General features: G+C 41.6%; 1 protein-coding gene across 6 annotated transcripts in view; it reads left to right on the forward strand.

Moving 5' to 3' along the window:
- The window catches only part of MAPRE2 (microtubule associated protein RP/EB family member 2), a 157,119-nt gene that overhangs the window by 58,785 nt on the left and 71,389 nt on the right, over positions 1 to 26,945 (forward strand). The window contains exon 1 of one of the 6 annotated variants that reach the window (XM_025996965.2): positions 4,995 to 5,301. The exons of the other annotated variants lie outside the window; for them this stretch is intronic. Coding sequence (XP_025852750.1) covers positions 5,183 to 5,301 — 119 coding nt within the window. The 5' untranslated portion in view covers positions 4,995 to 5,182. Of the gene's footprint in view, positions 1 to 4,994; positions 5,302 to 26,945 lie in introns of those variants that run through there. 6 annotated transcript variants of the gene reach the window in all.

Below are 26,945 nucleotides of genomic sequence, written 5' to 3' on the forward strand. Positions count from 1 at the left end.
CAAATATTTAATGAACACCTGCTATATGTAAAGCCCAATAACCACTCATTCTCACCACTGAGATGTCCTAGAATTACTAGAAGTATTTTTCTATGTCCAAACACATTGAGAACTTTTCTTCCAGAAGGGCAATTCAATCTGTATTTCCTAGCATGATAGATGATACCATTATCCACTTGGTCACTCAAGCCATAATCTTGGGATTCATATGAAAGGTCTTTCTCCTTCACTACCCACCCATAACCTCCATCAATGATGATGCCCACATCCAATTAGGCAAAAAATCCTAACTTTTAAGCCCTCTGCAGAGCTCAGATCTGTGCTTTCTTCTACAGCTCCTTGTCCAGTGTTTTCGTTTAGGCCTTCATCACTGATTCATTTTAGTCTTCTCTGATATATTCTCCCCACTACTACCAACACCAGACCTTTGTGATATGCAAATTTCACCATTAATTTCTCTCCATAATGCACTTCATAGTTCTAAAACACCTTCAGAATTAAGGTCAAGCTTCTTCTTCTTTTTTTTTTTTTTTAATTTTATTTATTCATGAGAGACAGAGAGAGAGAGAGAGAGAGAGAGAGAGAGAGGCAGAGACACAGGCAGAAGGAGAAGCAGGCTCCATGCAGGGAGCCCAATGTGGGACTCAATCCCAGGACTCCAGGATCATGCCCTGGGCCGAAGGCAGACGCCAAACCGCTGAGCCACCCAGAGATCCCCCTAAGGTCAAGCTTCTCAGCTGGGCCACAGCACTGTTCTGTGCCTGGTCCTTGCCTTATCTCCTGCCATTATGTGCTTTTGGTCTATACTCAACAAACTGCTGTTTCCCAGAGACCTCACATCCTTTCCTACCTACCCAAGTATATCTGCTTGAGAAATCCTTTATCTTCCACTATACTACTGTTTCCACTTTAAATGCAACACAGCCTAATGGATGAGCATATGAACTTTGGGGCCAAGAAAACCTGATATCCAATACTGGGAAAATTGCTATTCTTTTGGCCTCAATTTTGTCAGTAGGGTTTTTGTGAGAATCAAATTAAGAATTTGTTGAATAACTAAAAGAGTTTTGTACTCGTTTCATGCCCACTGGCTGCCAGGCTCCATTCTAGGAGTTGCAGAGGGAGCAGTGAACAAAACAGTCGGAGCTACCCTAAAGGATTTTATATTCTATCTTGCACATAGGAAGTGACAAAAAAAGGTTATAATTATTACTCATCAGGATTAGGTGATAGTTCCTTGGGGGAACATTGCAGTCTTACTTCCTAATTTCCTTTCTGAAGTAGGCGCTCATCTTCCGTGGGCCTATATCACCCTGTATGGTACCATTATTACAGCATTATGATGTATCATAATTGCTGGCGTTTTTATCTTGCTCACAACCCCATGAGTTCCTTGAGGACAGAGCCTGGGACTTCTCTTCTTGTTGTACCAGCTTCTAATACACAAGAGACACCTTACATGTTGTTTTAAAATAACATTTAACACTAAAGAGCGTTTATCATATGCCAAATACCGTGTTAACTGCCTTAAATATATTCTGTAATGTAATCTCCATAGCAACCTATGAAACCAGTATTATTACACCTACTTTCTAGGTGAGGAAAGTGAAGAAACCAAATCTTAAAGATGTAAAGTAACTTGCTCAGGTCACACAGCCAGCATGTAGTGAAACTAAGCAGGTGACCCTGGTCTGCCTGACTCCAGAACCCCAATTTTAATCATGATGTTTGATGAGAGGAGCCATTTCTCCATGGGATAGTTGGAGATGTATGGTCTGCATATATTTTATTTTAGAATTGCCTATGTACATAAGACAAAAATCTTATTCCACAATCAAATATTCATAGATGCTTTAGCATGGTTATTTTTTCTATAATCTGTGTGACTGTCCTCACCCTACTGAGAGGTGGGGACACAAATAGTTTTAAACTTGCCAATTTATAGATAGAGTTAGAGCCTTTTGCAATTTCGACTGTCTTTGAATAGCTCCAACTCTTGGGTGATTGTTCAATCATTTATTTATTTATTTTTAAAGATTTTATTTATTCACGAAAGACAGAGAGAGGCAGAGACACAGGCAGAGGGAGAAGCAGGCTCCCTACAGGGAGCCCCATGCGGGACTCGATCCCAGGACCCCGGCATCAAGCCCTGAGGAAAAAGCAGATACTCCACCACTGAGCCACCCAGGTGGCCCTGTGCAATCTTTTAGATAACCTTCCCTGTCCCTAACCCTTCTACCTAGCCATACCAAGCCACCGCTTTTAGTCTTTATTGTACTGGGACCTATCTTGCTTGAGGAGGGAGGTATGGGGCGGGGGGGGGGGGGGGGGTACTGCTTGAGGTGATTTTTCTCGGAGTTTCAAGTGGGAAAGGAGGTCAAAGTTAGTCTCTAAGGCTAAGAACAAAGCCAAGCCTTTCTATCATCTCCCTTTGGGGACCTGCTTTTGCTTCCTTTCATCTCTTCCTTTCTACGCTCAATCGGATTTGGAAGGGGTAGACTCCTTCCTCCCTCTTCCTGCCTTTTTTGCACATTCCCATATCCTGCATCCTCCTTCCCAAAGTGGAATCTGCCCTCTCCTTTTCCCTAGGGCTAAACAGGAGAATGGCTGCCAGCCTACTTGATTTATGGGGAAAGGAATGAAAACACATCTGCTTAGTATTTTCAAATTATTACCTCGGTTACCCAATGTCTTAGAGGGTAATCACAGGTCTCTGGAGCTCTCTGGGACCCTTGAGAGTAACACGGCTCACAGCAGTCTTAAAGGGAGATTTACAAGGACTCTTAGGTACCTCTTTCACCTGACTCACTAACTCCTCCCCTCAAGCCAAATTCTTGGCCATAGTCCTCTCCTTCATGAGCAGCGTAGAACCGTGGAGTATTATCTCCACAAAATAAGTTGATATAGCCAATGAACTATACAATCAAATTCTGACAAATGTAGTCCTCATGATAACACTGTATTACTTAAATATGGGATCATGAAGAAGTAAGCTGTACTAAAGAATCCAAAATGAGAGGATGTACTCTAAAAACACTAAATACTTGATTTGTAGACTACGCTTTTCACCTTCAGACTATCACCAAAGAAAGGGGAAGCTTTTGTGAAAGGGAACAAATTAGTAAGGAAATCGACAACCGCGGGGCAGATAACAGAAATAGTAAGAGGAACTCTTGATCTTCCTAGTGATGTCTACTCTCTCAAGCCTCTTCAATCTGCAGTGTATCTTTTACTTAGACATATTTATCTGTGTATTTTGCCAGTCTTAGGTCAGAAGTGGATCCTGACTGCATGAGGGGGGGGGAAATCTCATGTAAGCTGAGATATGGATTAAAACAAATATCAACTTGTCCACTGTGAGTTCACTAGAAAGATAGAAAAATAAAATTATTAAAACCTAGCCCAAAAGAAGAATATGAAATAGGAAAAATCTCCCCTTGCTTGAGATTATCATTACCATCTGGGTTGTGAACTATTTGATTCTAATTCTAGAAGCTCGATGCCAGAAATAACTCATTACCAGGGAGATAGGCTGGAGAATTGTCAGGAATGACAAGGGTTTTTTTTGTTTTTTGTTTTTTAACTTTTATAGCACAAAATGATAAAGCTGATAAACCATACAGTGATGTGAATGGGTGAATCACATAGCCTTGTACTTTCTGCTGCATATAGTAATGCTATCCTTTATTACCCGCCCCCCCCCCCCCCCCATTTCTTCCCTTCTTATCTCACAAAAGGTCAGAGACCGCTTTTGATAAGCAGAGTATCCTTTTAAGTCTCTCTTCTCTGGAGGAAAGCAGTGGATGCATCTGGGGTTTGTTGAGAGTTTATAATCTAATCCATCGACTTTGCCTAGTACTAGCAATTCTGTTCACAGCTTTTTTCACAGTGGTCATGTTGAGAGTGTACATAAAGTACTTGATTCTTACCTTGATCTATATTTATGAGCCCCCATTAAATATAGATCAGTACCATCCAATCACATTGAGAAAAGCATGTCATTTCGATGTTCCAGTTCACCACTTCCTAATTCTGTGACCTTGAGCAAGTTACTTAATCTCACTAGTTTACTCATTTTAAAATAGGGATGATACTAATAGTACTTGTCTCACTGCCAATGTGTTTGAAAACTGCACTGCAATGATATAGACCAGCTAGAATGTTGAGAGCTTCCAAATACTAAATTGAGTGCTGACTTGTTTAATTCAAATGAGAATAAAATAAATGACAAGGAGTTAATAATCTGTATCAAGAGGCAGTTGAAGAATTTCAATTGGGGAGTCTCGGGTAACCATCATGATCTAAAACGGTGGCTGTTTTTTCAAACCCTCTTTGAGGATTCTTTTGTGCAGAAAATCTCTTCATTTGCAATCTTTAATCTTCACCTTATTAAAGTAAAGGCTACATTGATTAGAAGGAAACACAGCTTCTTCTTAGGTTTTCAGGTTTGGGGCTTCTTTGGGGAGGAGGTTGCTGCTGTTAAAGAGAATGGGGGGTGGGGTGGGGAGGAAGCTGGAAATCTGAACCGCCTTAGTCTGGTACATTTTCTGGATCAGGCCAACCAGATCTTTCATATATATATATATATATATATATATATATATATATATATATATATATAAATTTTTTTTTTTTTTTTGCAACCAGACCGAGTTTAATTCGAGGGCTCTAAGAACTTGGAATTGAAGGAGTTAAAGGGTCTCCCACACCCCTCTGCCTGAATCGGTCTTTTGTGTACACAGCTGCAGTTGGAGCACGGGTCGGAAAGGAAATGGTTAGAGGAAGAGCTGGTTTTCAGACGAGGCGAGTGTGTGAGGGGGGCTGGGGGTGGCCTGGGGTTTTACATGCCAGATGTAGGCCTGCCCGGGTGCCTGCCTGCAGCCGCTGGCACGGTCACGCCTCGGCCCTGTGCGAATTGAGGCGAGGTGATGAGTTAGCGGGTTGCTATGGAGACGGGCCGGGCCACGTGACCCGGGGCTGCTGCCGGCGCTCTGACGTCAGCAGCCGGGAGGGCGGGACGCAGGAGGGCGGGGCGGGAGGCGAGCGCCGAGAAGGGAGCCAGCGAGCGGGCGGCAGGCAGGCACGGTCTGCGCGAGGAGCAGGCGAGCGGGAAGACGAGACGCGGCCACCTTCCTCCCCAGCCAGCCCACCGCGGTTTGTTCCCTTCCTCGGGAGTGCGCCAATGCCTGGTCCGACCCAAACGCTGTCCCCAAATGGCGAGAACAACAACGACATCATCCAGGATAACGGGACCATCATCCCTTTCCGGAAGCACACAGTGCGCGGGGAGCGTTCCTACAGGTAATGGGGCTGGCACCGGGCGCGGCGCCGGGCGGGGGCGCGCGGAAATCCGGCCCGTTATATAATGGAGCGGACCCTGCGCCCGCAGCCGGCTGCAGACGTGCGTTCGCCGGCGCGCTGGGGATCCTCTGCTGTCGGTTTGCATGTGTCACGTTGGTGGAGCGTGGAGGCTTCACGAATGCAGACGGGAGAGCGTTTTGTGAATAGATTTGCCGCCTGCGAGGGGTCTCCCTGCATCGCCTTCCCTCCACGCTGATAAAAATGCAAGCAGCCCCCCCCCCCCCAAAAGGGAGACAGGCAGGCTGTAGCACTTCCTTTCGTCCTTTCCTTCACATTTTAAAGGAACCAGTGGGCAGGCTGTGCCTCAAGGCAGGGACTACAGGAGGATGGCGAGAAAAATGTTTGCGCTCGCCCTGGTGTGTGTGTGTGTGTGTGTGTGTGTGCAGGAAAGATGGAATCCTCTAGATGAAGCTGCAGTCTGTGATGTTAAACCGCCAGATTGATGGAGCTTTGTAAGAATCCTGCTCGCTGATTGGTGCAGGGATTGACAGCAGAGGTCACGGTGTCAGGCATTCACCAAAATTTTCTCCCATCGAACCGGTGGTTTATTAGAAAGAAACTGGACTGCAGTGGACCCGGGGGAAACCGGGTGCCGTGAAGCATATTCTTAGGAGTTTTATAGCCTCCGCATGGGTGGGGGAGCCCGCCCTTCTTTAAACGGTAGGAAGGTGATTCCTGCTGTTTTGCCGACGTCTGATTTGAGGATGGGACCGATCCTGGTCATTGTGTTGTGAGCTTTTTGATTAATGAGTCGGTCAGTATGGTTGGCATCATTTTTACATTAGCATATCTGGCAATATGTTCTAGTAGATAAGCTCATTAAAATTGTTTGCATTGTTTGATAAGGATAACAATGTAATGGAGAATGCAGCTAGGGTCTGATGCAGCCCAAGGCCAGACTTGAAGGGAGACTGATCGCTTCCCTCATATTTCCTCTGAAGTTCTTTTGTGCGGGGTAGTTATTTTTAAATGTTACCTTGATAACCACTAACAATGCTTCTGCTTCGAGGCAGAGCACACATACCTCTAAAGCGCATCCTCTCAGCTAGTGAGCAACAGGAAATAACTCTTTTCTTTTTTTTAATGCCTTCATCTAAACGTTCACATGGTATTATGGGTAGAAAATCCAGTGTGTGTAAATACGACATATTTATAAAATAGGATCCAAAGTACCCCACTTCCTCTCTCTCTCTTTGACCAAAGAAACCCTCTTTGCTGATTCAAAAAGAAAAATTTATAAGCAACCTTTGCCCTGTCATCTCTGGCAGTTATGTAAATACTTGGAGTTAATTTTGGCTGTGCCCATGAGGTCTCATGCCTTATGGTTCTAGCTAATATGTTGACATGGCATCCTTACAGAGTCCGGGTGCTTGTTATTCTCTTAATATAAACCAAAATTGGTCCACAGCGTCTGGGACTCTCCTTTTGGAGATCCTTGTGATTGGAACATTGGGTCCCTTCTCTCTCTTACTCATCCACCTTTCTCTGTGAACATTCCAAAGCCTAAAATAGAATTTAAAAACAAAAACCAAAACCCCGAGTTGCTTTTAAACCTCACTTGTTTCAACTGTTCATATAGGTAATACATTTGAAGCCCTCATTTCTTCAGTGATATAGTCTCTACCATGTAAACAGCAGTTGCTTTTAAGATGGAGTTCGAATTTTACCACATAGGCCAAAGGAAGTTGCCTAGTTGGGTTTTATTAGTCATATGAACAAACTTGAAATGGCAGTGGAAAATGACTTGGTGGAAAGGTTAAATGCTACCTTTTGGCGATAAAATATTGCTTCAAAGTAAAATCGTAGTTACCTTTTCAATTCAGTCTAAGTTATTTTCATTTCCTAAATTACTTCCAGTTTGTTTTCTGAGTCCCTTTAACAGAACCTGAAATTAAATGAAAAACAAAACTGAGTTTAAAGAAAATATCTGACTGGACAAATTCTTAAGTCAGTAAGAGCATTATTGCATTTGTATTTTATATAATAGGATTACTGGACACCATAGTGAGAGGTGTCATAGGTTAAATGAAGAAGGAATCCTCCAAAGTTGTATTCGTATTGTGTCATACAAAGGGTGTACGCTGAGACAGACATACCCTATGTTTTCTTTGGTCTGCTTTTCTTTCAGAGTGGGATGGCCAGTATAGTATAACTAAGACCTATTTTTTTGGAGGGGCACAGGGGAAGGAAAAATGTGAGACATTTTTCTATCCAGGAAGCGTTCCATAATTATTTTGGCATCCCGAGGCCGGAATAATATTGCCATTTAATTGCAGAGGAAATTTGGAAGGTACTGTGCAAGCCTAAATAGATTTAACCAAATTTTTACTTTGGGGGTGAGTTCATTATAACCCTCAAAAATGACATGTGCTTAAAGAGTTCTGTTTGAGTCCCCTGGAGGGCCTGGGTCAGCCCAGAGCCCGGGGATGATCAGAGGAAATTCTCTTCCTTATTCCTTTGCTGAGTTGTAGGGGCCAGCAGGTCCTTTATCTTTGGCCCTATTTTCTACAGTTGCTCCTTAAGGTAAGATTATCTCCTTGCATTCTTACAAAATCACTGAGGTTAACTTCAAACATTTAAAACAAAGACATTCTTTAAAAAATCTACATAAATACAAGAAGAATGCTGTTAACTACTAAAAGAGGGGATGCTTCCAGGAGCTCCAGGACAAGAGGTAGTACAGGTGAGAAGAGGAGAGGACACCTAGAGAACAGCACTGTTCCATCCAGTACCATCCAGTAGCTGCTCTTCCCAGCCAAAGACCTTATTGTCATGACATTTGCACTTGGTTGTTTATAGATAAGGGTCAAATATGGTTCATGACCCAGATATCTTACTCCAGGTATCTCTGTGAAAACTGAGGCCATTTTTACAGCCCGGACTGGAGAGGGTGGCAGGCACACCGTTACTGAAACCCATGTGTACTTTGATTAGAAGAGCAACTTCCCTGGGATCCCTGGGTGGCGCAGCGGTTTGGCGCCTGCCTTTGGCCCAGGGCGCGATCCTGGAGACCCAGGATCGAGTCCCACATGGGGCTCCCGGTGCGTGGAGCCTGCTTCTCCCTCTGCCTGTGTCTCTGCCTCTCTCTCTCTGTGACTATCATAAATAAATTTTTAAAAAAATAAAAAAAAAAAAAAAGAAGAGCAACTTTCCTTAGGAAATTATCCCTCCAGTAGTAATTTCAGTCGAAAGGAGCCAGTGCGTAAATGGCTGAGCAGAGCTGTGTGGATTTTTCTAACGTTCATGTACACTACTGTGAGATCGCCTTCTTGGACTTAGCTTCCTCATTGCATTTATGAGCACTAGAAATCCATATATTTTAAGAGCTGCTTAAAAAATAAATGTGGTGTGGGCCATTTGAGGTGACACTGTTTAATTCACAGAGCATGAGAGTCGTGCTCTGGCTCTCCCTGGAGAGGCTACTCCCTATAGCTCTGTTTCATGCAGATGCTAGTAGGAAATGAGATTTATTAACTGGCCCTCTGCCCACTGCATTTTGGTTTGCATACTCCAGGCTTTTAAGAACAAATGTATAAGTCCAGGGGACTGTTTCCACATGGGTCTTTGAACATGCAACTACAGTAGCATAGGTTTCTGAGTACCAAAAACAAAAACAAAAACCAAAAAACAAAATCAGCTTGGCCCCAGGACATGGACTGTAAAGAAAGGCAAAACTAAAATTTAAGCCTAAAGCATTGGCTCTCCCACCCAATTTTGCCAGTTTTGAAAAATGAACTTTTAAGAAAAACAAAAAGAAATACTGTGTATGTGTAAAAGACAGTTGTGAAAGCCTGTCCCATTTAATATAGGCTGTTGTAGCCTGACTTACTTTGATAAGAAGATAGGATTTCAGATCCTTGCTCCTTGGATCCAGCAAAGTTGGAGACACAGCAAGTCTAGCTTCACTTGTCTGTTCTGTACACATTCATGTTGCCTAAGTTTGCTGCTGTCATAGGAAGTTTCTGAAAATAGTGAGTTTTGTCCTAATTTTTCTTTATATTTGTAAAAATCAAAGGATTACTTGATGCTTATTAGGTGCCTAATTTTTAACTTCTTCATCAGAACTTCTGTTACAGGACGCTCACCCCGCTTAGCAGGGATCGTCACTGGTAGTATCTTTTTCAGTGTTAGCGCAACAGTGGCTTGAGATGGTCCCCTGAATTTAGGAGGTTGATTTCCATATGCCTTAGCATTTCTATATTGATAGGGACCTCTTGAAGCTGCAATGAGTAACCCCTTAGGTTAATGGAGGGGGAAATATTAGGGCTGATATAAATATTCTATTTGGTTTAGAGAATTTGACAAATTTTTGAGGGTCTACTCTCGCCAAGGTCTGTGCTAGATGCCCTGTGAGGACCTTGAGTTCTAGCAAAGTTAGGTGTATAAACAACTCCTTTTGTATCAGATTTACCTTGTTGTGAATATTTAGCTTGGTCTAATAGCAAAAGTGGTTTGCATTTCCTCAGTCCACAAAGACTCAGAGAAGAAAAAGATGCCTTCAAAGCCAGTATGCTGCAGGAAGCTAAACAATGCAGAAGACCAAAAATTTTGGTGAGAAGAGTATAGGCTTTAGAATCAGAATTTTTTCATTGGCCCAGCAAGGTGCATCTTGGGCAGCAGTGGAAAAGAAGGCAAGGACATTGAAAGGCAGGCAGGGTAGTCAGAACTTGAATATTGAAGGCCACTGAAAGCTCATTAATTGAAAAACACATAATGCTAACAGAAGTGCATGCTGGAATTTATCTCCTGTTGCGAAATGGGAGTGGAGGGGGAAATGAGAGTCCTCCAGTGCCCTACCCTAGAAGGCCAGAATTGCTAGAGAATACTTGATTTGCCATGAGAGAATTCTCAAGCTCTACCATAGACATCTAGGTGTACATTCCTGGCCTGAGTAGAAGCAGTCAATGCACCTTCACCGCCTTAGGCCTGGCGCTTAGATCATAGAGTGGCTTTGGGATTTGCAGAAGCCCACTCCATGGTTAGCTATAGAACTTTGGGTGGTGGCTAGTGTATAGAGCTCACATTCTTCCAATCCTACCAGACTCAGAAGCAGAATATATGATACTTCATTGTGAAGGATTCTTCTGAATCATTTAATGCCATAAAACATACAGACATAACTGATGAAGCTTCCCAGGGTGCTCCATATGGCCGCTAGAGGGTGATCCCCTTGATGGCAGGTTCTGGGGAAGACTGAGAGTTGAACCTGGATTGAGTAGATTTGTTTACTTTGAAATTTTGTCCCTTTCAGCTCAGAGGAAAAATTGGCTTGTTCCTCTCTTGGGAAAAGTACCTTTTTTTCCACAATGAAATCTGTTAGAATACATATAGTTAGAAGAGTTTCATTCTTCCTCACTTTAGCTTATCATTCAGCTGTCAACCTCCGTGCTACTAAATTGGATGTGTCCTACTCTCTAGTGTCTTACACACTACTCTGGCAGCCCTCATAACACTCCACACACATCCCATCAGGGTCATATGAACCTTTTTTCTTAGTTCATTTAAAATTCTGACTGTTAAAAAAAATAGAATAAAATAAAATTCTGACTGTTTAACCTCCGTATTTTGGGCCCCTGGAATTTATATTTTGTTGAGAGAATTCTTTCAAACTGGAAACCTATAATTCATATAGGCAAAAACTGAAATTACCCACCTTTTTACCCTATAGTGTGAGTCAGATTTTTCCTAAATATGTTTTTGTTAAATGTATCCCCAAAGGTGTTCATTTATTTCAATGAAAGTAAATAGTGGGGTAAAGGTTAAACAGAGTTTTATAGGCCACCAAGAAATAATTTTTTAGTAGGTTACTAAAAAAAAAAAAAAAATACTTGTGCGTTTTCAGTGTCAGATAGATCTCCCCTGGCTAATTAGAATTTTGCTCACTTGAACCAGGACAAAGTTTATTCTTCAGGCAGGACTTTTGTGTGTGTGTGTGTTTCTAAAAGAGCAGAAGGTGGTGGTATGTACAGAGGATAGTGAATGACTCCTGTTAGTGATGGTATCCTTTGTGTAGTTTGTCCAGTAAAGAAAATATGACTAGAGCTCAGTTGTTATTTCTAGACCTGACTTGGTTCAGGAGGGAAAGTATGTAAAAGAATCAGGCTTTGGGGGCGCATGGGTGGCTCAGTTGGTTGGGCATCAGCCTTGGGTTCAGGTCATGATCTCAGGATCCTGAGATCGAGTCCTGTGTTGGAACTCCCTGCTTGCTTCTCCCTCTCCTCCCCGCTCATGTGCTCTCTGACTTAATGTGCTCTCTCAAATAAATAAATAAAATCTTAAAAAAAAAAATCAGATTTTGGCTGTGACTTGGAACAGAAGAGGCAAAGGGCAAGAGATTTGAGAGAGAGAGAGAGAGAAGTAGGAGTTAAGAATATATAGTGTGCATTGATCGAAGTCTCTAAAACTTGTGACCTCTTGTAGAAGTCCTGGCCAGTGTGTTGTTGCATAAGCCTGAAATTCTCTTCCAGTGTTCCTCCTTAGATTTCTGTGATCCCATTTTTTTTAGAAGTACTATTTGTTTTTGTTTTGCTTTGCTTTAAAGACATTCATTTTTTCTTTAGTGTCAGCTTATCCTGGCAAAGCCCTGAGTGGAGGTCACTTGTCAAAACTGCCAGAGGCATGAACTTGTCAGAGAGATTTTCTCACACTCAGTTTTACTTTGATTATAAATACTAGTATTCCTTTATTTAAGAGCCCCCCCCCCCCACTCCCATGATTCCTTGCAGGGTTTGTATGTGGTGGTCAACAAATCAGGAGAAAGGGAAGCTACTAAAGTGGGCTCCACCCCCACCATATCTATTTCCCTTTTGTCGTTTTGAAATAGCCAAATATGTTTTTAAGTTGTTGTTAATGTAGCTTTTTAAATTCCACTTCTGGATTTTACACAATAATGGAGATTTAAGCCCAAATTCCCACAGTTTGTTTCAGGAACATGGTAAGTGTTCCTTCTATTGCCACCCTCCACCCCCCCTCAGTGCAGAGATAAATAATGCACAGCCCCTTCTGGAAAAGCCCCTTGGGTCAGGGACAGCACTTGGTGGGAGGCATCTGAGAAGGGGGGCGCCCACACCTGACCCCAATAAAGTAACTTTGTGATCACTGTCCTAATACCCAGCCAGGGGTATAGTGATTAGTCCTGTAATTTTCAAAAGCTTTCAGAAATGGAGCATGTACGTGAAAACTGAATGTCTGTGTCCCCTACCATGACCTTTGAATGTAAGTTTTAACACAGCCACGAGGCACAAGTCTGAGCATTGCCGAGTGGCTTGCATAGTAAGGTTCCTTCACCCTGACAGGAAGGCACTTGAGAAAAGTGAAAGGTTTATCTCCCTTGATCCCCAGATTTTTAGGATAGTTGCATTGACCATCACTGGGTTAAAAATAGTACAGTATACTATTAGGCAAAAAGACAAATGAGAACATCTATTCCCATTTACACAATATGCTCGGAGAAACGAAGGGCATATATAAAAGGAGACTAGATAGATAAGTCAGTGTGTACCTTTTTTGTTTTTTTAACTGGCATTATGTAAATGGATTACCTAATCAGTGGTGGTTTAACACTTTAATAGCACGACTTTAAAAAATCAAGTGAGTTTTCATTTTAACCATGAAGCTTACATGCTGAAGTATGTTTGGGAAACATCTCCAAATACTTAGGACTTAACTGAAGTCTCGTGGATGATAGTAAAGATTGGCCTAATGCCGGTATTCCTCTTACATTAAAACCACATCACAAGTCACAAATGAAATGTGCCCCTCCGGCATCTGCCCCAGGGAGGTTGCACGCCCGGCAGCCCATCATCCGGATTTTGTTTCATTTTCTCCTGGGTGCCCCAGAGCTGCTGCCTGTGCTGATCTGTGATGTGTCCAGCCTGCTTAGTATGCTCCGTGAATATTGCACTAACTGCAAAGTAATCCTCTGTGAGATTTCTTTCTTGATACCCTCTTTGAATTTTTGTTTTCTTCTCTTCGTTGGAGCACCTGCTGTCAGGTACCCTGTGGTCCCTAAAGCTGGAGGTTACATTGCCCATGCCTTTTTTTTCCCCCCACTCTGCTGCAGTCCTGTGGGCCTCCCTGGCTCCTGGTGCAACCTCCCACCTTCTGGAAGTTATTGAGCAATATCTGGCCTTAATGTGACCCCTGTGATAGTGCCACACAGCCATCTGCATTCACTGCACCAGCCCCCTCACCCCCTAGTCTGGGGGAAGGCTGAGTGAATCCCCATGGAGACATGGAGACTGACCAATTAAGAATAAACAAAAGGGAAGCTTTGAATGCATTATCCTAGCTATAGGGGACTGCTCACCATCGATAACCACGAAATAGAAAGCTTGTGGAGCTGGTGGGCTGAACATCTTGCTAAGAGGGGGTGTGTGGTGGGTGCACGGAGGGGTGCGAGCCAGGAGAGCCAGGCGGCAGAGTGAGGGCTTCCCAGGTGGGTGTGCCAACCTCTCCCTCTTCCCTCCTTGCTGTCTCGTCCTGTGTCTGGGAGCAGAGTAAATCTGCCCCTCTAACACTAATTCTCCAGCGGGAGGGAGAAAGAGAGGAGAGCCTTCAGCCACCTAGGCAGAGGGAATGTGGACCTGTAAAGTGTGTGCAAAATCCCCTAGTAGTGGGGTTAGCAATGCACAGTAAATTGAAAGGCAAGTTTGGTGTTGGAGAAGCCAGATGTTCTCTCTCTAGGATTTCGGCCAGGCAGATAGCATCGTTATAATGCTGACTGACAGATATCAGCATGAATAACAACGAATGGATTTCCAGCCTGTGTGATGAGTGTGGAGAGGACTGAGGAGGTAGCCTGTGCCATCCAGCACCTCCGTTCCTACTCCCATGTTAAGACCAGTTGGGGTTCTCCAAGTCCCCACTGCTTTGGAGAAGTAGGGAGTTGTAGCAGGCCAAAGTTAGGCTCTGGTGAGAGACTTTCTATGCCAACCCCACCCCTTTCTAACTATATGATCTAGGGCAAATTTTTTAGCCCCTTAAGCCTCATTTTCCTTCTGTCCAGATGGAGCGCCTGGGTGGCTCAGTCGGTTAAACGTCTGCCTTTGACTCAGGTCATGATCTCAGAGTCCTGCTCATGCATGTGCACTCTCTCTCAAATAAATAAATGAAATCTTAAAAAAAAAAAAAACCCACCAACCTCACAGAGTTCTTAATGAGGATTTAAATGAACAGCAGAATATAAAGCATGCTAAGCAATGACTGGTGCAAAGTAAACGCTTTTTCTCATGTCAGCTAGTGTTGTCATTTGGAGTTCAGTCTACTCTGTCACTCTTTGTCTGTAATCATCTATTATCTTTGTGGCCTCAGTATCTAGCATAAAACCTCGCATGCAGCAGATGTTAAAAGTCCAAAATGAGTCTTGAAAGAAATTCAAACAGATTAGGCTATAGTCTTTTCCCCTTTATCAACTTAGGAATTAGCTTACATACAGTAAACTGCATCCATTTACAGTGTATGATTCAAGTATGTATGCCCTTGAAACCATCACTCCCAGAAGATGCCTGGGACTCCTCTTTGTCCATAGTCCCATGTAACCACTGCTTCAGTTCATCACACATGGTGGTAATTGCTTACATGGTCACCACACAGTAGGTCACATTTGATATAAATGGAACCATACAGATTGTATTCTTTAGGGTCTGACTTCTTTTACTCAGCATAATTTTGAGATTCATCCAGATTGGATTTATCAGCAGTTTGCCACTCTTTGTTGCTGAGTAGTAAGCCATTGTATGGCTACACCATATTTTATCATTCATCAGTTGATGAACATTTGGGTTGTTTCCAGTTCTTAGCAATTATGCATAAAACTGCTGTGAATTTTCACATACTAGTCTTTATGGGAATATGTTTTCATTTCTCTGCAATAAATACCTATGAGGGGAATGATGGAGTCATAGAGTCAAACCTAAGAAACTATGAAAGTCCAAAGTCATTGTGCCATTTCATATTCCTGCCAGCAACATGTGAGAGGTCTAGTTGCTTCACATCCTTGACAACAGTTGGTATTGTCAGTCTTCTAAATTTTGGCCATCCTTGCAGATGTATAAAAAGTATCTCATTAAGATTTTAATTCATATTTTCCTGGTAATGAATAATGTTAAGTGTCTTAGACGCTTACTGGCTTTTTGTGTGTCTTTAGTGAGGTGTCTGCAGTCAGTTTTCTTTTTTTTAAAATTAGATGTTTTATCCTATTATTAAGAGGATTGTAAAAAATAAATCCTGGATACTGTAATATAGTCTTGTCTTAGATTTTACTGGATATGAGTCTTGAGTTCTTCTTAACCTCCATATAGACACCTCAAGAAAAAGAATAGTTGATTTTTCTGGTCTTTGTCTACAGTGCCTTTTCTAGCAGTTAGGTCCAACTCCCTGTGAGTACATATTCAGTGATTCTATTAAAATAGATTTCTAAAAAGTGAAATGACAGGATCATTCTTCGAGTTCAGGGCAAAAAACAAACAACCACTATACCCCCTTAAAAGTTGCATATGAATAAGTTAAATTTAAAAGCTAAGTTTTCTCTGACATCTTGATAGCTAGGGGATGCTTTTATAATTCTGTGGAGAAGAACCCAATGATTACATAGGTATGCTTTTCTTTGTATTGCATGTCCCCTTAACGCTGGATCAAATTTTCCACTCTATGTTTGAGGAAAATGTGTGTCGAAATGTTTTCTTCTTTAAAGGTAGCAAGGAACAATTTTCATACTTAAAAACTTTTGCCCAGAGTAGTTAGAGAGAGAGAGAGAGAGAGTGTGTGTGTGTGTGTGTGTGTGTGTGTGTGTGTGAGAGAGAGAGAGAGAGAGAGAGAGAGAGAGAGAGAGAGAATTTGGAGGCAAATATCCCCCAACTCTTCCTCGATGTATTCTCATTTTAATTTGGCAGCTTTGTTCTATGCCACTTTGACTCCTAAATTCTGGAAACTCCTTAAGTAGAACTGAGAAACTGGGAAGCTAACACCCAGTAAGGTCTTTGGTTTACCTGAAAGGATCAACTGAGGAACCCTGTGATTTTTGACAGTGGGGATGCTTAGTTTCCAGAATCTTTGCAGCCAAAAGCCCAAGTTTCTTAACCACATATGTTTCAAAATCCAATGAGACTATAAAATATAAGGTCATTTATGATTTTGCAAATGCCATAGGTCTACTAGTAAATTTTTTTAGTTTAACCTATTTCATTTGCCATTTATTCATCTTATTGCAAAACTTTCAGGCCAAATTCCAGATAAGTTGCTGCTTCCATGATGGCAGTAATGTCTTGCTATCTAGGTTACAGATTATTTTCTGTGTTCTGGTTGGGACTGAGCAGGTCACAGGCACTCAGATAATCACTTGAGAATTGAGTGTGTTCTTTTTGCTTTAATTGAGGTTGTTCCATGAAAGGAAGCCAAATACCATTAGACAGGACATCCTGTGATTCCCTTAGTTTACGATGGCCAAGGACGGGACTTTTTTTAATAATATAAGATGATTTCTTGTTTCCTTTTCTGTTAAATAGGAGCCCAGAACCAATGATGTCCATTTGGCTTTAAAGAGTCTAACAAACAACTGAACCTCCACCAAAAATCACCTGAAGATTTTTAGAATGTGAAAAATGTCCATGTCTTTTTATGTGAGCCAACAATGATTTGGTCATTGTTAGTATTTAAGTGACCACCAGTTTCGTCTTGAAATAATAATTAACTGAAAAAGAGGAAATGACCAAACTAGAAGTTCTTGGAGTTAAACATGCTACCATAAAAATTGTAGAATCAGGTACCTTGCAGTACACCCACCTACACAATGAAATGTAGTGCACATATTACACATGAAGAAGATAGAAAAATAATCACAATATGTTAAGAGAATCAAGTTGATTGTATTGGTTTTCCAGGCCTGCTATAACACTATTACCACAAACTAGGTGGCTTGAAATTTATTCCCTCAAAGTTGTGAAGACTAGAAGCCTGAAATGAAGATGTTGGAAGGGCTATGCTCCCTCTGAAGGCTCTGGAGGGGAATCATTCTTTGCCTTTCCCTGTCTGATGGCTCTGTGTGTTTCCAGTAGCTCCCTCACTCCAATCTCTGCTTCTGTCACCACGTGACCTCCTTCCCTGTGTGGCTGGGTCTGTTTCCACATGGCCTTCTTAGAAGGACACTAGCCTTTGGATTTAGGGTCCTAATCCAGTATAACTTCTAACTAATTATATCTGCAAAGACTGTTTCCCAATGAGATCATTTATGAAGGTTTCAAGTGGATGTGAATTCTGGGGGCGGGGGCGGGGGTCACTGTTCAACCTAGTGTGTGTGTGTGTGTGTATACACACATATACCCATTTTTATATGTATAGAATTCATACATCGCACACATTCCTATAAAAAATAAGAGGTCTTTACTTTTCTGGGGTTTTTTTATAGTGAAAAAATACTGTTTAATATAACAGTATTTTTAAAAATAGTACTTTGACATCACATTTTAAAGTTTTTTTTTATTAACCTTCTACTTTGAGTTTGTTTTCTGCACCTCATCAAACTGAGACACTTAATCTTAAAATAATCTTTTGTAATATTTATACACACAAATATGTATATGAGTCAATATTTATGGTATTGTGCTTATTATGCTTATTATACTGTAACAATAGCTAAAATTGAACTAAAGCAGATCTTTAAGATGTTGAATAAACCAGTATAATACTTGCTATCTGATTTAAGTCTGAGGAGGCAAGAAAAAAAAAGTTATACTCAATTGTTGAATTCAAATCTAATTTCTTAAATGTTTTAAAAGTCTCTAAATCAAATTAATCTTAGAAACTAAACCTAGAAGCTAGGCATGGGATTAGGATTTCATTTGTTCAAATTGGCTCAAATACTGGGTAACTCCTAACATACATCCTCTCTAAAACTAACTTCATCAACTCACCGATCTTATTCTTTAGACTTTTTTAATCTATAGTAATAGCTCTAGTTATTTAGTCAAATGGTTCATAAGGGCTTCGTCTAAGTAATTTCCTTTCCCTTAATTAGTGCTGAATGCTCATTAATCACTTGCTGTTTTTCTGTCTTTAGATATCTTAACAAAACACTCTAAACTCAGTAGAGACTGTGATCCCCCACATTTGTTAAATGACAACAGTTTTAAATTTTGTCATTGCTCCTATAAGTTCTCCTACCAGAGACCTTGCACAATCAGAAAGGGAGGCTTCAATTTAAGAAACTCCATGCTTCTACTTTTTAACAAACACAAAGCTTTTGCCATGTATCTGATCTTATTTCTGCATCCGATTCAGTTTGGACATGGCACAGATTTTATCCACTGTTGACTAAAATGCTCAATACCTGTACTTCCCTTGGAGACTCACAGTGTTAATACACTGATCAAGAAATGTTCTAACTTTTGACTTGTAGCAAAGCAGTAGACAGGGAAGTGGAGGGGTATTGCAAGGTGTGTATGTAAACTGATTTTTGTTGGGTGCATCTGATACAAAAGTCTGTTGGGGGCACCTGGGTGGCTAAGGTCGTGAACCCAGGGTGCTGGGATCGAGTTCTGCATCAGGCTCACTGCAGCGAGCCTGCTTCTCCCTCTGCCTATGTCTCTGCCCCTCTCTGTGTGTCTCTCATGAATAAATAAATCTTAAAAAAACTTTAAAAAAAAACTTAAAAAAAGTCTGTTGGTCTCTTCATTACAGTAATAAATGGTAGATGAGTTCATTGTTTAAAAGGAAAACAAGGGGTGCCTGGGTGGCTCAGATAGTTAAGCATCTGCATTCAGGCTCAGGTCATGATCTCTAGGGGTCCTAGATCGAGCCCCATATCAGGCTCCCTGCTCAGTGAAGAGTGTGCTTTTCCCTCTGCCTCACCCTCCCCACTCATGCTCCTGCGTGTGTGTTCTGGTGCGCGCACTCTCTCTCTCTCACACATCTTTTTAAAAAATAAAGCAAGACAAAATAACATGCACCTCTTCTATTCCAGTATATAAGGAAGATAGGGTTGGTATCTAGTTGCCCAAAGAGTAGGGAGGAAGAGAGAAGGATGCACTGTGACTCTGGGGTGGAATTACAGGAAGTCAAGGGGGAAATCCATTCCAACCAAAATGAATCCTTTTACCTGGGAAAGGAAGTTTTGGGGTTGATGGCCTGCAGAAGCGGTGACAAAACAGTGTGCCTGTTTTTGATGGTGTTTCCTTATTGCAACACCAGTTTGGCTGAACATTACTAATCTTAGCTCAAAAAGACTGAAATTAACATTTCCTGTTCTCCTAATGTGCAGCCATCTTGTATGTAATTCACAGGATGTTCTCTAGGGTGGGAAGCAGGTTCCATAAAAAACTCATCAGCGCCTTGTCTTATATATGTATTATTTATGAAGTTTAATGTTATACTGTTTCTCCAGTTGGCCATTTTGGTTCTGTGTCAGTCTACTATGAAAATAATTAAATAGCAAGGGATATGCATGTACATTACCCATTTGGGAGTCAGATTCACCAAAATGTATTTTAACACTGGCCTGCACATCCCTCATCCTTTTAGGCTTAATTTTATTGGTATTTCACTTTCCATTTCCATCTCAAAAAATTCTCATAAACTTTTTATAAATGAATTTTATTGTAGTACAGACCTTTGGATAGGCCCTAACCTCTAAGAGTGAGATACCAAGAGATTTATTTTTTTAAATAGATTTCTCAAACATCCAGTCAAGATACCAATCTAATATATTTTATTAGGCTTAAAAAAGTTATAAGCAGTAACGTATGTGGTCTCCGTCCATTTTGATTAAATGAATACAAAAGCATATTGAAAGAGTATCGTCCAAAATAAGTAGTAACTAGAAATGTGAAGTATGGTGATTCCTAAAATATTAGCATGGCTTATATGTTACAGCTGGCAGGTTTTTGAGCCAAAAATTGTTCCCGGCAATAAACTAAGTAGTCACCCAAATCTCTACGTTTCAGGCTCTTCTTCAGGAAAACTCATTTGGTTGAAGTGAAAATGTACAATGAGGCCTTGGTAGAACTATAAAAAGGAAAAATGGTTTTATTGAAGAGCACAATTGTGTCTCATTTGGAGTTCTTTTTTCTTCCCACTTACTCTAATGACATAATAGAGTAGAAAGGGGCTTTGTTGAGAAAGTCAAGAATCCTAGAATCAGCGGTAGCTCCAAATCCCAGTTCTTCCACTCAATTGCGACTGACTGCAAGTCAGTCACTAAACCTGAGTCTGTGTGTGTCTTTTCCCACATAATGGCACAAAAGCAGTAGCTATCACATAGCATTGTGAAGACAAAATGAGAAAATGTGTTACCTACTTCCCTAAAGAAAAGGACATCCAGATTGATGAGGCATATGTGTCCAAGTTTAAGAATCCAGCTGATAGTCGCTCTGGAGCCAGAACCCAGTCAGTGCCTGTTATTCCTAGATCAGTGCTCTCTTGAAGCTGCAGAATAGCTACTGAGATTTTAATGTCCATGTTAGAGACCTAAAAAATGGCACATTTCTCTGTGTGATTCTTTTTTAGGCCTAAAAGAGGCCTTGAATCCATTCAACCCTAATGTATTCCCTCCAAACTATCACATATTGTGTTAGAGACCTACATTGGCAGTTGCTTATTACATGGTATGATTTCAGACACCTTGTGATTTTCCCCTCCCCATGAAACTGTCCCACCCATACTTTCGTTGGGCATTTACTTTGTTGAAGACCCACTATGTGCCAGGCACTGCTTTAGACAAAGAAGAGACAGCAGTTAACAAAATATATTCAATAAAGTATCTGCCTCTATAGGACTTACATTCTGGGGGCAGGAGGTGGTGAACAGACAACAAACAGATGAGATCATAATGGACTGTGTTAATAGCAAAAAGGGAAGAAGAGGGTGACATGGGAATAGCTGGAGGAAGCCACTTGAGAGGGTGGGCAAAAAGAGCTTGCTAAGGAGTTAATATTTGAGCTGAACCTGAAGCATGAGATGCTTGTGGCCAGGGTGCCAAGTGCTGGAAGAGACCTCTTTCTGCCTAAGGCCTTGAAGGATTATCCTTGAAGCTATCATGCCTCATTTCTTTTTCTATTATGAGGAAGTTTAGAGAAGGCAAACAGCTAAAGATGCTAAGTACCCGGTGAGGAATCAGCACCAACAGCACACAGTAGCTCAAGGAGGGGGGCAGAAATGGGTACATCCCCCCAAAATTCACCTACCACACAACCTTGCCTAGTGTTGGCATGTTCATTCAGCCATCACATACTCTTCTGCATTATTTTGTGCACCTAATTTTATGCATGATGGTTTAATTACTGAGTATGATTGCCCACCGTGGTGGGTGCAACACCCATACCCTGAAAGGTTGACCTGAGGTCACGCTGAGGGGAGGCTTGGGACCTGACTGGAAATGACTTGGATCATGGGAGAGAGCTAAGGTCAGAGTGAGAGGAAACAGTGCCAAGTAGGGCTGGGAAAATAAACAGAAGGCATATGGTCAAGAACGAGTAGATGTTCTGGGAGCCAAGTTGGGGGTGGGAGTGGGGCACTGAGCAGAAGTTGGTGCCCTGAGGAGACCAGCCAAGCCTTGTGGCATGGGAATGAGCTCTGGGTCATTGAAATTATTTTCAGAGCATGGACCAAGCCACCACCTACTGTTTGAAACAGATGGACATTTAAGCAAATATAATCAGCTACATTTCTGACCATAAGAAGAAATGTATGCCTGTGTGTGTGTGTGTGTGTGTGTGTGTGTGTGTGTTTAGGTCCTTAGCCTTTAACTTTCTTTATACGCAACTGAATTTCATATCTGTGAACATCACAAATGCCACCGAGAACTGTTTTAGAATTCAAAAATTTCTTCATTCTTGGGATAAAAGCCAAGTTTCCAAGTCATTTCAGGGCCATAACTATTGACTCATTAATTCCGAGTTTGAAAAAATCAAAACCTATATATACTGTTTTGAAAGTTGCATTTGTGTCGTCTCCTTACAGTACTGTGGGCAGCCCAAGTAAGGAAGCACCTCCTGAATAGTACCTAATGGGCCTGGCATGGATAATAATGAGGCTGTTAAAATGGAGGTAGATCTTCAAGGCTAGCTGTAGTATCTCTTTTTGCGTGTGTGCATCTTTCTCTTTAAAAAAAAAAAAATAGTGCCAAGTACTGGTACTCTTGTACAGTTACTATTACTTTTTTAAAAAATAGTACATGGTGATATGACAAGAGCAAATTGAATTGTTTTTAAAAGTAACAGTTAAATGGTAAAAGAGATGAGCATCTGGAAGAAGTATTTTCTGTTCATTCTCTCTGAGAGGTGGCAGTTATTAGCTAGAGCTAGGACCTCTGATTGTCATGCTAGATGAAACTTGGTGCTCACATTAAGAGTGTTATCATTAAGCATCATCATCATTAAGTGGTGGCTGATACTGAGGAGCACATTAATAATTGCAATGGTAGCCTGCCTAGAAAAGCCTGATAAAACTCCTGTTGGACCCGGCATTTTCCTAAGCAGCCTAGTATCAAAGTTCCTTAGGTTGGTTTTCTTCACCAGCTCCACCTTGTGAATAGCCTGATCTCGAGAAAATATATCACGATATCATTGTCACGGCGGCCGGCCGGCCGTGTGCTGATGTTCCTCCATCGTCCTTGTCTGAGGTCGGAGCTGCATCCAGCTCTGCTCCCGAGGAGGCCCTTCCCCCAGCTGGTGGAACTCTCCAGGGAAGGCCGTGCTTGGAGGAGTTAGCCTTGCCTTGTCTGTCTCATCCCATAGCAGAGTCCCAGAGCCTCGTAAAAATAAAACAGATGCACATCTGCCCGCGGCGGCCTAAGTGTGTTGTTATTACCTGAAGACCATAAATGACCTCTTAAATTCTCATCCCAGCCCTACAATCCATGCAGACATCATTCGTTCCACAAGTTAAATGGAAGCCTTCGGAACCAATTTTAAAGGAAATTCAGTGCTGTTTCTGTGCGGTGTCTCCAGGGAGATTTCTTCTTGTCTGGGTCTGTCTCTCAGAGATCCCCTCTGTAACGCTGGCTTCCCTGGGTCCTGATCCCCCTCCTCAAACAAATACTGTCTCCCTGCCCCCACGTTGCAGGTCACAAGTAAAGAGAAAGTGATGAATTGAGAATTATCTGGAGATAGCCTTTCGTTGGTGAAATGTTTAAGTCCTACCCCTCACGGTATTGAATCTAGAGAATGAATTATGCACAGCTGAAAAGCGGGGAAGTTTCTGGTTCAGGGGACACATTTACGCGTCACTCCCTGCTGATGCCCAGTTCATTATGAGGGACAGCCACAGGAGATTTCACATCCGTCTTTTGTTAGGGAGGGAGCCAGGAAGGAGGCACTCAGGCTGAATCTAGTCGTGTTATTACAAGGCTTTTCAAAGGAAAACTCGCTCATTTAAGTGACTGCTGTGGGATTGAATCTCTTTGGTCCCCCTCAGATGGAGTGGACAACATAGATTCTAACGCAGAAGTGGTCTTGGAGAACAGCTTTGGGGATTTCTTCCTTTGGCTAGTATGGGATCTGCTGCTTCAAAATATTTACAGGTTATTATAGAAAGATGCCACTTGTAAGAGAAGAAAATATTCAGTGTTATATCAATGATTGGCTAAATCTCTTTTTAAAATCCTATAGTTGTGGGGCGCCTGGGTGGCTCAGTCGGTTAAGCGTCTGTATTCAGCTTGGGTCATGATCTCATGGTCCTGGGATGGAGCCCCATGGTGGGCTCCCTGCTCAGTGGGGGGGGGGGGGGTCTGCTTCTCCCTCTGCCTCTGCTGTTTTCCCTCCTTGTGTGTGCATTCTCTCTCTCTGTCAAATAAATAAAATATTTTTTGAAAAAAAGAATAAAATCTTATAATTGTGAATGCTTTGGAGTATTTGCAGAATGGCCATTTCTGCTAAAATGACAAAAGAATTATTTCTGAGTAAAAAGCTGTTTGCAAATCTGTTTGAAATAATGTACCCTCCCCCCATTTACATGGTAGGTAGGAGCAGGCCAACCTTGACAGTCTTCAAAAACTTGAGGCAAAGAACACCATTTGAGATAGGAACTAGAAGTGAGGCCTTGACCTGGACCAAGTGTAAGTCCAATCACTGGTAAAAAAACAAAAACAAAAACAAAACAAAAAACAGGTGTCCTTATGGCTCACAGGTGCTTTTTCTACCTGGGCATGTATGGAGGAATGGTACAAACAACTTCTGAGGCATTTTGAAAGGAATGCTAACACCTGGTCAGCAGGACATGGCTTCCATGAAGCACTGACACCTTTCAGTATTACTGAAGAAACCACTTGGGTTATGGATTGTAAGGACTTCAGAAATCCTTATGTGCCTAAACTCATGTTTCTCAGGTGAAAGAAAGTCACATCATTCTTTGTACCTCTTCTCCAGGCCACTCTTTGTTTTCATTTATGAGAATCTGGGTAAAGGGTGGATTGCATGGATTTATCTTAGACTGGTAGAGGGAGATTCTCCTAGTTAAGGGGGAACATGTTGAGAAGAGAGACCTGTTAATGAGAGCAAAGACAGGCACAAATCTGGGTATAGTTGTCAGATGTCAGACATCTGTGTGTGAATGGAGTGTATTGGCAAAGGGTGGGTTGAAGTTTCAGAAATTTTGTGTCAAATGTTAAGTTTCCAGTTGCATGCAGGCTCCCTTAGGGAGTGGCATAAAGAAGGTAACTTACGTCAGGAAGGTATTTTAAAGGTTCAGCTTAAGAATGGGGTAAATCTCAGCCAAATGGGGCCTCCTTAGAGTGGCAGACAGTAGTCAACCACTTATGAAGGGCTGTTCTTCTACAGATGGTCGTGTCTAAACTTGGGAAGCCTGGCAAACTCAGACGTTAGTTGTAGGGGGAAGAAATCAAAATCCAAATAAGTTCCACATGCCTCATTCCCAAAATTAATTTCTCAGATTCCTCTCCTTATAGCCGCACACCCAAAACAGGACCAGAGCCAGGATCCTGGGACACCTGGCCTGTGGCAAGCCTTACCAAAAGAAACACTGTTTCCTTCAAAAGGAGTGAGTGAAAGCATGAAGGGAGGAAGTGAGGAAAAGTAGCTGCTTCCCTCGGACCCCCATCCTCCCAGAGCATGGGAGGATGGCTATGATTTATTTGTAAGGGTTAGGGTGGGGCAGAGAGGCAAAATGAGTTACATAAGAAATAATTTCAGAGTAAACCTTGCATGGTGCATGGTCTCTTTATTCTGTAGAATTTGGAATTACTTACCTTTCTTAGCCATTAATTTTTCTTGACTGAGTCTTTGGAAATGAGTAAACTTAAAAATTAGTATATTAAGGGGCACCTGGCTGGCACAATTGGTGGAGCTTGTGGCTCTTGATTTTGGGGTTGTGGGTTTGAGCCTTATGTTGGGTGTAGACATTACTTCAAAATAAAATCTTTTTTAAAAAATTAGTATTTTGAAATTTTCTTAACTGAAGCATAATTGATATGCAGTATATTCTACTAGTTCATGTGTACAACAGTGATTTAACATACATGGTGAACTGATCCCAAGAAGTCTACTTACTGTGTCACCTTACAGAGTTAATACAACGGTTATTGACTGTATTCCCCCTGCTGTACATTACATCACCCAGAATTATAACTGGAGACTTGTATCCCCTGATCTCCTTGCACTCATTTCACAGACCCCTTTCCCTTTCCCCTCGGGCAATTGCCACTATGTTCTATCTAGGAGTCTGGGTTTTGTTTTTTTAGATTCCACTTGTGAGTGAAATCATGTGCTATTTGTCTTTCTCTTTCTGACTTCACTTAGTGTAAAACTCTCATAGTCTATCCATGTTGTCACATGTCACAAATACCAGGATTGCCTTTTTAAGGCTGAGTAGCTTTTTGTGTGTGTGTGTGTGTGTGTGTGTGTCACACATCATCTTTATCCATCATTTATGCGCACATCGTTTTCCGTGTCTTGGCTATTATAAATAATACTGCAATGAACATAGGGGTGGGTGTATCTTTTCAAATTAGTGTTTTTGTATTCTTTGGATAAACATCCAGAAGTGGAATTGCTGAATCATACGGTAGTTCTATTTTTAATTTTTTGAGGAACTCCATACTGTTTTCCGTGGTGGCTGCACCAATTTACATTCCCACCAGCAGTGTGTGAGGATCCCTTTTCTCCACATCCCCACCAACACTTGTTAGTTTTTGTCTTTTTGATGCTGGCCCTTCCAAGAGGTATGCAGTGATATCTCATTGTGGTTTTGATTTGCATTTCTCTGATGATTCATGACGTTGCACACCTTTTCACATGCCTGTTGGTCATCTTTGTGTTTTGGGAGAAAAATGTATTCAGATCCTCTGTCCATTTTTTAATAGGATTAGTTTTGTGACTGAGTTGTATGAGCTCTTGATACATTTTAGATATTAACCCCTTATTGGATATATAATTTGCATATGTCTTCTCCCAGTTCTCATTTTGTAGATGGTTTGCTTTGTCACACAGAAGTTTTTTTAATTTTCCGCAGTTACACTTAGTTACCTTTGCTTTTGTTGCCCTTGTCTCTGGAGTCAGACCTGAAAAAACATTAAGACTAACAGTGAGGAGCTTACCACCTGTTTTTTCTTCTAGGAGTTTTATGGCTTCACATCTTAA

The sequence above is a fragment of the Vulpes vulpes genome, chromosome 13 (assembly GCF_048418805.1).
Source record: "Vulpes vulpes isolate BD-2025 chromosome 13, VulVul3, whole genome shotgun sequence".
Classification (NCBI taxonomy): Eukaryota; Metazoa; Chordata; class Mammalia; order Carnivora; family Canidae; genus Vulpes; species Vulpes vulpes.